Source organism: Onychostruthus taczanowskii, unplaced genomic scaffold, assembly GCF_017590055.1.
Source record: "Onychostruthus taczanowskii isolate IOZ18803 unplaced genomic scaffold, ASM1759005v1 scaffold166, whole genome shotgun sequence".
Lineage (NCBI taxonomy): Eukaryota > Metazoa > Chordata > Aves > Passeriformes > Passeridae > Onychostruthus > Onychostruthus taczanowskii.
Genome location: NW_024498862.1, coordinates 34,424 through 43,881, shown reverse-complemented (window position 1 = coordinate 43,881; position 9,458 = coordinate 34,424). Strand labels below are relative to the sequence as shown.

Sequence of the window (9,458 nt, the reverse complement as noted above, 5' to 3'; positions counted from 1 at the left end):
ACAGGCCTCCCCTTGCCTGCAGGTGCGGAGCAGGGAGTCAGGGCAAGGCCACGGCCCCCTGCAACGGGGCAGCTCCTGCAGCCCCTGCAGCCCCTGCAGCTCCTGCAGCCCCGTCCTGGCATCCGGTCTGCTCCTGGCAGAGCAAGAGCTGCCTCTGAATAAACACCCATGGCATTCATCTTCAGACCCCCTGGCTCCGTGGAGCTATATTTAAATTGACATTGAAGAAAAAGCAGAACTTTTCTCAGGTTTCTTTGAGATGCTTCATAAAAAGGGAATTTAGGATGTTTGAACTGGAAATTCACCTTAAATGGATTTTTAAAAGAAAACCATCAAAAGGGTTGCTGATTACCTGTGACCCGAGCAGCAGTCAAACATAGAAGGACCCACTTTTCCGGCCTTCAATCCATACCCTTCTACTTTGTTTGCAGAGAAAACACATGCTGTTCTACCTGTACAGGTGTAATTAAAATGTGGATTTTCCCAGTGTGGATGCATTTCTGGCAGAATGAATGTGCATGGCAATACAACTTATTTATACACAGACAGAGAACAACCATCAGGTGTATTAGCTACAAATATCATTTACTGGCCCCAGAATTACACAGCACTGGCAAAAAACCCTCGCAGCTTTTCCAGCAGCTGCCAAGTGAGATCATTCCCACAGGCAGAACAGGGCTCTGAGGAGAAGTTGCAGCACTGAAAGAAGTCATCCAGATCTTCCCCGGGGCTCCTGCTGGGCACCTCCGAGCGCCTGGGCTGGCCCAGCCCTGCGCTGGGGAGCGGTGGGTGCGGGTGTCGCCCATCGCAGCCCAGCAGCACCACCCGGGCTCCTCACAGCTGGGAAAGGTAATTAGAAAGTGAAATTATTATGCTGCACTGTCCAAAAGTATCCATCAGCACGAAACCTGTGTGCAGGTGAAGCCTGCTGTGATTTCCTGGTGGTCACTCATGGGCCAGCAAGGTTTATCGGTGTGGTCCAGGGGAGTCCCAGCCCTGCTTTTAAATGCACTGGGATATTATCGAGCACATTTGGAAGGGCTGTCACTGACTGCCGGTGGCATTTCCCCTCGCTTTTCAAACAGAATCAGAGAATCGCAGAATGGTTTGGGCTGGAAGGGACATTAGAGATCATCTCGTTCCACCCCTGCCGTGGGCAGGGACCCCCATCCCTTTGAGCGCACCTCTCTGCTGTCTCCCAGCTGCTGTCACTCCGGCCAGCCCAGCAAGCAGCCGACTTGGAGAAGCTGTGGGAAATTAAATTTTGACAGAAAGCAATACGTAAAATCGTTTAAAATAATCGAAATATGTGTCTGTGATTGTACGTATACATATACATATTACAAGAAAACACAAACCAAACCAACCAATAAAGAAATCCCGTTAGTTAGGTATATTGTCCGGTAATTCTAACAGGCTTCTTCCTTGCCTGAGAGAACCCTGGGTTTCGTTAGCGCCGCCGAGGAGGCGGGAGGGCTCCTCAGCCCGCCTCACACCTCTCGGGGCTGTAACCGGCTCCTCCCGAAGCAGAAATTTGTCATTAAAGTCGTGACCGAGGCGCTGCTGGGCCGGCGGCTCGGCGGAGAGCCGCTCAGCAGGAGGTGCCGCGGGTTCGCCGGCAGCGCAGCCGCAGCGCTCCGTGCCCGCTCCGTGCCCGCGGTGCCCGGGCGCGTCCCGCCGGCGGCCGCTGCTGTCCCCGGCTCTGTCGTGCCGCAGGAGGGGCACGGGCTCAGCCCCACGCGGTACGGGGCTCTCGGGCATCTGCCAGGGCGAGAGAAGGCTCGCCCGAGCCCGCTCGGAGATTTTCCTGCCGCAGCACAGGAAGAAAAGAGTTTACCTCCGTGTCCTGCGCGGAGCCGCGGAGAGAGGGCGGTGCGCGGGCGCGCAGGCGGCGCTGCCCCGGCACCGCGGGACCCCGCGCGGACAGACGGGCGGCGGCTGCGCCCTGCGGCCGAACGGCACCGGGGCACGCCCGGATGGAGCGGACCCCGGCTGGGCAGAAACGCAGCTTCACCAGAGCATCCCCAACCTTCTCTCGGCTGTCTACGAGGGAAAAACACAAATCAAAAAAACTTACTCTATTTAATGCTTCGTGTGCTGAAAAAAAAAAAATCACTTTATGATCTGAGAAAATGAAATTGTTTCTCCGTCACTTACTCAGCTGTGAAAAGAATATATTAACATTCTCTCGCGAAGGCGCTAGCACCGAGTGAAGCTCGGCTATTCCAGCCCTGTGTGAGACACCAGTGACGAACACAGCCTGTCGTCCTGTTAATTTAGGTTAATGGGCCACCCAATCTCCCTTTTAATTAAAACCGGGTGCTGCTCTCACGCGCACTGAAAGCGCCAGAAACAACAGCCAGAGGTGACAAGGAAGTGACAAAGCCACACGCCCAGTGTGTCCTGACCGCGCCGAAGGGTCCCGCAGACCCGGCTCTGCCAGCCCCCCTCTGCTTTCCCTCTTCCCAGCATCCATTTTCATCCTCAGGTTAAAAAAAAACCCATTTCCAACCAATTACTTGGTTAAATATCTAAGTAATTTCAGTGTAAGAGAACGGGGCTCTTTCCTGTTTACTCTCCACTGGCCGTGTCCTCCACCCCCCATCCCAGGGACTGATTTAACCCGGGGTGGATCCGGGGCACCTCCCGAACCGGACCGTGGTAGGCAGCGGGACCGGAGCCGTGGAGAGAGAAACGAGGAAAACTGTGAACGACGGGCACGAGTTCAGCGCAGATCCACCTCGGAGGCAAAGCCGACGGCGATTCGGGGCGATGTGGGGCTAAAGCGCGGCGATGCTGTCCCTGTGCTCCGCTTCCCCCGGGCAGGGGCTGGAGCCCCCCGCAGCCGCTGCCCCGGGACAGGGCGTCCCGCACCGCCGCCGGCCGGCCCTGAGGGCACCCGCCGGGGCAGGGAGGCACAGACGGGCCCCGAGCCGCGAGCGCTAATTACCGCCGTTAATTGGGAGGCGGCCCCGCGACCCGGGGCTGTCCCGCCGCTCCCCGGCCGTCGCTCTCCGCCTGTTCTTCCCTGCGCTGCTGTTTTTCCTTTTCTTTTCTTTTTTTTCTTAGCAGAATAGCAATAATTGCAGGTCTCTGTGGATGCTCTGTAATTTAAGATCCCAACGGAAAACGTGGAGAAGAGACTCGGGGAAAACAAGCGAAAAATAAAACAAAATTTTAAAATCCCCACTCAAACAACAAAGTCCCAGGATTTCGTACTAGGATTTTTGCTGCTACATCGCAGCAGCACGTGAAGAGTTTTTTTTAAAAGTACCATTCAGTATACGCAGTGCAGAAATTAATTAACCTTTTGTCACAAACTAACGTATCTTTAAAATCCGAAAGCATGCGAGTTTGACAAAGAGAAGACCGAGGGTCTGGCCTTTCACGGCCACGGGCAGCCGAACCGTCGTGGAAAACGATGGGAGAATCCTCCCGGTACCACTGCGCTTTGCACTTCCTCTGCAGACCTGCCTGGAGCTTGGTTTTGAATCTCTAACCTGCCTCCGTGGGGAAAAAGAAACCAACAATTTTTTTAAAAATCAACCCCAAAGCATTACGTTACTCAGAGCAATAGTTCATAAAATACTTTATTGAAATAAAGTAAATATCTTCGCATTAATAAAACTGATCATAAAATGCAGTTTTCGAATAACTAGGGACACCACAGGGTTTTAGACAGCGAGTAGATGTGGATGGTGGGATCCAGTGTCCTGCTGGCCCCTCGGGCCGTCGCACGGCACAGCGGCCGTGGCGCAGCGCAGCGCTCCGCGGGCGCGGAGAGGGGCGGCGGGGCGGGGGTGCCGGCATGCGGCCAGAGCGTCCAAACGTCCCGAGGCCGAAGGCGGCCGCAGCCACTGTCCGAGCTGCCCTCCATCCTCTCAGGCCGGCCGGGCGGGCCCCCCTCACTCCTCCTGGCTGACCTCGGCCGGCGAGCCCAAGCTCTCGGGCGGCTTCTCGGCGTCCCGGGCGCGCTCCTGCTCCGAGAGCTGCTCGCTGCTGGGGATCGAGTTCTTCTTCGGGCGGCCCTTGGGCTTGGTGGGGGACTCCAGGCCGCCCCCCTGCAATACCTGCGAGGCGAGGAGGGGGCGGAGGAAGGGGGCACCCCGGCAAAACCGAGGTGCCCTCAGCCAGCGACGCAGCAACCCCTCTCTCTCCCGTCCGCCGGAGCGAAGCCGCCGGTGCCGGTCCTCGCGGGCTGCGCCCACCGCCCGCTGCCCCGGGGGCCAAGCGGTACAACCGAGGGGGGAGAGCTCGGACAGGACCGGGAGGGAGGGTCTGCCGGGGCCCAGGAGGTGCTGGACCAGAGGCACGGTGTTAGAGACCAGGGGCATATTATTATTACCGTCATCGTCATTATTACTACTACAATTATCCTTAGCGTTATCGTTAAATATGCCAGGGCCGATATGCAGAAGGACGGAGCCCGCAGGGCAGGGCTCGAACGCGGACACGGGCGTGCCCAGGGGGAGGACTGTTAATAAGGGGCACTTACTATTTTCTTCCATTTCATGCGCCTGTTCTGGTACCAGGTTTTCACCTGGAGCTGGCTGAGCCCCAGGGATTCGGCCAGGTCTATTCTGCGGGTGAGAGAGAGAGGAGGTCAGGACGGCAGCTTTCGTCTCGGATGGCAGCTTCCCGACTTTTGCAAGCAAAATGAGCCCCGTCCCGTGGCGTCGCGTCCCGGGTCCGAAGTCGGCCGTCGCCTACCTGTCGGGCGTGGAGAGGTATTTCTGCTTCTCGAAGCGCTTCTCCAGCCCCATGAGCTGCAGCTCGGTGAAGACGGTGCGGCTGCGGCGGCCCTTCTTGGCCTTGCCCGGCTCCGGAGGGCCCGGCTCCAGCTTCCCGCGGAGGTGCAGCTCCAGCGGGAGATGCGGTGAGGCGGAGCCGCCCTGCAGCCCCGAGCCGGCGGCCAGCAGCGCCGAGCCCAGCCCCGAGCAGCCCAGGGGAGCCAGCGGGAACTTAAACACGGCGGCCGGCTCCGCCTTCAGCACCGCTGCGGGAGAGAGCGGCGGTCAGCGCCGGGCAGCGCGCAGGGACCCCCGGGGCTGCAGGGTGCCTCGGCTGCCCGGGGAGCAGCCCCTCCAGGGAGCCCTGGCCCCTTCTCCTCCATTCTTGGCACCACCGCGGGTCCTGAGCCCCCCGGTTCCGCCACCTCCGCGGTACAGGGACACGTTTTACCCTTCAACCAGCACATGCTAATCACGGAGTTACTTGGGGGTTACAAGTGAAAATAACTCAAACCAGTCCAAAAGCGTTCCCCCAAAAGCTGCCGGACCCGGCTGAACTCGGCGACCAGCGGGGGTGGACACGGTCCCAGGATTCCCTCTCTAGGAGTTTTCAGGATATTTTCGACCTGATAATAATTTCTATCCCACTCCGTGAAGAGCAGCCTATGAAGGGGCGGCCGGGGAGAGGACAGCGAGCCATCCCCGAGAATGCTGCTCCAGCGGGCTGGGGCCGCCGCTCGGCCGGCTCGATTCAATTCTCCCCGATCCGGCCCGGCGTTGCTCGGCTCGAATCCCTGGCCCGGCTCGGCCCGGCCCGGCTTGGTCCCTCCCGACGCCCTCTCTCCGCTCCCCGGCCTCGGCCTGCGGGTGGGCTGGGGGCTGCGGTGCTGCTCGGCCCGGCCTCCCCGCCAGCGACACACGAGCCACCTCGGCGGCGGAGGAAGGGCTTTAGGGGAGTCTCTGCGGAGTCTTCTCCTCGGCCTGCCTGAAATCGCCTCCCTTCCTACAGGGTCCGCTCCCGCTCCACCTATCCCTGCGGAACTGAGTCCTGAGGGGTGTAAAGAGCCTTTTATCTGATCCGCTATTCCGAGCAGTTATGAATAGTTCATCTTGAAAATAATACTAATTTATAGATATTCTAACGCATGTTGCTCCCTTGCTCAGGGGCTTGACGCTTTCCTTTTTTGTCTCTTAAATGCAGAAAATGAGATTGAGATACTCATTTTCTGTTCAGGTCAATGGATGAAGAGCTAAGGCTCTGCAGATAAAGATGGCTTGGGGAGTGAAAGCTTTCGCCATCACCCATTTAAATATCGGCCTTTAAAATATATTAAGTAATAGCCTTCAAAATGCATTAAACACTAGCGTTAAAAAAAAAAAAAAAAGAAAAAACCAAAACCATAAAACCAACCAGCAAACAAACAAACAACCGCAAAAAACTCCCCCAAACAATAAAACCAATAAAAATTGCAAAAACCCCAAACCTATCTGAATATGTTAATAAACTGCTTTTGTCCTGGATGCTATATCTGACTGGACAGAGAATGCTGGCACCCGTTTAAAAAAAAACGGGTTGAGAACGTTGGGAAAAACCCAAACATGTGTTATAATATGAACAATAATGTTAAGTCTTCCATCTTCTATATTATTATTATATAAATATAGCATGTATTTATATACTATATATAATATCTCTGTATATTATATATTTTTATGTTTACACATAAGCCGGGTTTCCAGCTAAATCTGTGACCGCAGGGCCTCTTGCTGCCTCTCGCAGCCACGCACAGACCCTGCTGCTTGGCTCCAGAAGTTCTCACTTCGTCCAAAAACACGGGGGAAAACCCCAGACCAAAACTATCGACAACAACCTTCTTCCCCGAAATCCAAACGCCATTCTGTGCAGAGGCGGCTGCAGCCGCAAAGCCACTTTCTTCTCTTTTAGGCCCCAAACTCCCGGCTGCTCCCGGCTGGAGCGCCCGCGGCACGGCGGAAGCCGGCGGGGATGCGCAAGGCGGGCAGAGCCCCGCAGCAACTTTTGTAGGCAGAATTCCTAAGTTTTTCTCCAAGGAACCCGGCTCCCAAAGGCGCTGGAGACCACCGGCGGGCGATGCCTCCCCGCCTGCCGCCCCCAGCCGCCCCCCAGCCGCGGGGAGCCCCCCGGGACGTACCGAGGTGGTTGTGGTAGGGCCGGGCGGAGAGCAGCGCCTGCACCCCGAACTTGAGCAGCTCCCCGGCCGGCGCGGCCCCCTTGGCGTCCGGAGGGTCGGTGAGGATCTCCTCGATCATGAAGCTGCGGTAGCGGTGGGAGCGGTGGTCGGGGAAGGCTTCGGCCGGGAAATAGCGCGCGGCGCCCAATTCCAGCGGGTGCTGCATCCTCGCCGCCCCCGGGGCGCGGGGGGATCCCCGGCCGCCGGGGCCGCCCTAGCGCAGCCCCCCGGCCGGCAGCCGGGCAGCGGGGGCTCTGCCCATCGCCCCGCCGCCCCTCCCCTGGCCCTGCGCGGCGGCCCGGAGCCGTCCCCGCCGCCTGCACACGGGGCGCGGCACCGGGCAGCGTCTGTCTCTCCGCCCCGGGACCGCAGCGGCGGCCTATTATACGGCCGGGCTCGGCGGGGCCGTCAGCGCGGCGGGGGAGGGCGCGGGAGGGGCTGCGGAGGAAGGAAGGGGCCGGGGCGAGCGAGTACCTGCAGCGGGGGTTACAGCCCAGCATTTGATCCCCCGCCATATAAAGCAAATTACCCGTTCTGCTCGCTGCGGGAGAGCAGACACCCAAACAACCGCTGGCCCCTTCGAAGCCCCGGCCCCAGTCCTGGCCTAATCCTTATGACCATCCCTGTCCCTGTCCCCGGATCCAGCCCCATCCCCGTCCCCGCCGCCATACCCATCGCCATCCCCGTTCCCGTCCCCACACCAATCTTCCGTCCCTTTCACGTTCCCGTCCCAGTCTTCTTCCCCCTCCCCATCCCGTTCCCCCGACGGGGTAACCGCGGCTTTGGGGTGCCTGAGCCGATGGAGGCAGACGCGGAGCACACGGACCCTCGGCGGGCCCATCCTCTGGGCCCGGCCCGCACGTCCCTGCCGCGCAGCTCGGGCGGCTCGGAGCCCTCGGGGCAGCCCCGGTGCGGTGGCCGGGGCCCGACGGAGCCCAGGCAGCCCGAGGGCAGGCAGGGCCGCGCTGACGGCCGGGGCTGCCCCTGGAGGGGCCCAGGCCCGATGCCCGCAGCTCCGGGCTCCCCCCCGGCCTCGGTCAAAGCGGTGTAAACATCAAAAAGGAGCTGGTCAGGGAACAAAACCCAGCACGAAGAGGAGAGTTTCCCTGGACTTTTAGATCATTCACACGGACATTTTGCTCGGTACAACGTGATTCATTCTATTCCTTTTAGCCTGTGTCACGCACGACAGCAGAGACCCACGAGCCGCCCCTGCTCGTTACTGACTTGCTTTGAGCCAGATTCTTCTGCGGGAGCCCGAACGCCCAAATCCCTCCTGAAAATGTCGGTGCTCATGGATTACAGGGGGATCGTTTCGGCGAAGACCCGGCAGCCCGGCCGGGGGTCCCACGGCGTGGGGCGGGTTTGCCTGCGCTCAGCCTCTGCCCACGGCCGGAGCTGCCCACGCGTGACCGTGCCTGGGCGGTGTTCACGGGAGGCACCCACGGGCTCAGCCTGACCGGACCACGAGAAGGACGGGAGAGGGGCTCATCCCTCCGGCAAGGGAAGCTCAGCCTCCTTTTTTAAGATTTTAGACCAAAAAACGAGGGTTCTGCCCGTTTTCCCGACTGCTGAGGGGGATGCACAGGGTAGAGCGGAGCAGCAGCGGGATCTCGCCCGGCTCCGTTTCGGAAGCCCTAAGCAAGATGCGATGGCCACGGAAGTCACCCGCGAGTGTCGTCCGTGAGCGCAGCACACGGGGGACAAGTCCCAGCGCTCGGCTGCCGTCGGGGCCCGAGTGTCTGACCACCTTCCCCCCGCCCCGGGCTCCCCCGAACGGGGCGGGCTCCAGCGCTTCTCGTGGGTCCCCGTCCGGCCCGCAGCCACGGCCCCCACAGAGCCAGCGAACAGCCCCGGGGGCCCCGCATCCGGCGGCACATGCGGCTGCAGGAACCCCCGGCCCTGTGTCTTGAGTTAAATATTGAGGTAGGGGCAGGCGGAGGCGTTCAGGGAACTGCGGAGGACACGAGGCCGCCCGGCTGCTCCTGTCAGCGCTATTTGAGTCCTGCTGCTGTTTCCCTGTACTACTCACCCCTGCATGCGACAACAACGAATTAATTTATGCTCTGTACTTCAATGCCTGCCCACATAACCTGTTCCATATGGTTGCTGCGACTTGTGCGGAGCAGTTCCGCGCGGATTTGTTCTGGTTTCTCCACGTTTCTTCAATTTAAAATTACGCCGCTCGCTCTGTGAAACCCTAACGGGCTGAACCCCCGTTAGCTGCCCGGGTGCTCCCTGCTGTTAGCGGGTTGTCATTTATTCAGACATCATCTTGTGTGTGCACCGCCAACGAGTTCGTGACACGCGACAGAGCGGGGGTTGTGCCCGGGACCGGCGCTCCCCTCCCGGGGGGAGCAGCGGGGACCGGAGCCCACCGAGATGCTGCGCGGCCGCGGGACCGGGCGCCTCCATCCCTCCCCCACCTCCCCTAATTCCTCCAGGGAATCTCGGGGCAGCCGTGTCCCTGTGCACACCTGCGCTCCGGGGAGCCCCAACCGAGACCAAAAAAATCAAA

General features: G+C 59.7%; 1 protein-coding gene across 1 annotated transcript; it reads right to left on the bottom strand.

The window, feature by feature from the left end:
* Window positions 1-3,784: 3,784 nt before the first annotated feature.
* BARX1 (BARX homeobox 1) lies at window positions 3,785-7,151 on the bottom strand. The gene is made up of 4 exons (XM_041399604.1): window positions 6,902-7,151; window positions 4,711-4,996; window positions 4,496-4,580; window positions 3,785-4,070 (listed from the first exon to the last, which is right to left on the bottom strand). The coding sequence occupies exons 1-4, from the start codon at window positions 7,104-7,106 to the stop codon at window positions 3,906-3,908; spliced, it is 741 nt and encodes a 246-aa protein (XP_041255538.1). The 5' UTR covers window positions 7,107-7,151; the 3' UTR covers window positions 3,785-3,905.
* Between the last annotated feature and the right edge of the window lie 2,307 nt (window positions 7,152-9,458).

Coding starts and splice junctions, on each gene's coding strand:
- BARX1 (XM_041399604.1), bottom strand. CDS start 7,106: ATGCAGCACCCGCTGGAATTGGGCGCCGCGCGCTATTTCCCGGCCGAA. Junction 4,997..6,901: donor GCCCTACCACAACCACCTCG/GTACGTCCCGGG, acceptor TCTCTCCCGCAG/CGGTGCTGAAGGCGGAGCCG. Junction 4,071..4,495: donor GCATGAAATGGAAGAAAATA/GTAAGTGCCCCT, acceptor CTCGCCTCGCAG/GTATTGCAGGGGGGCGGCCT.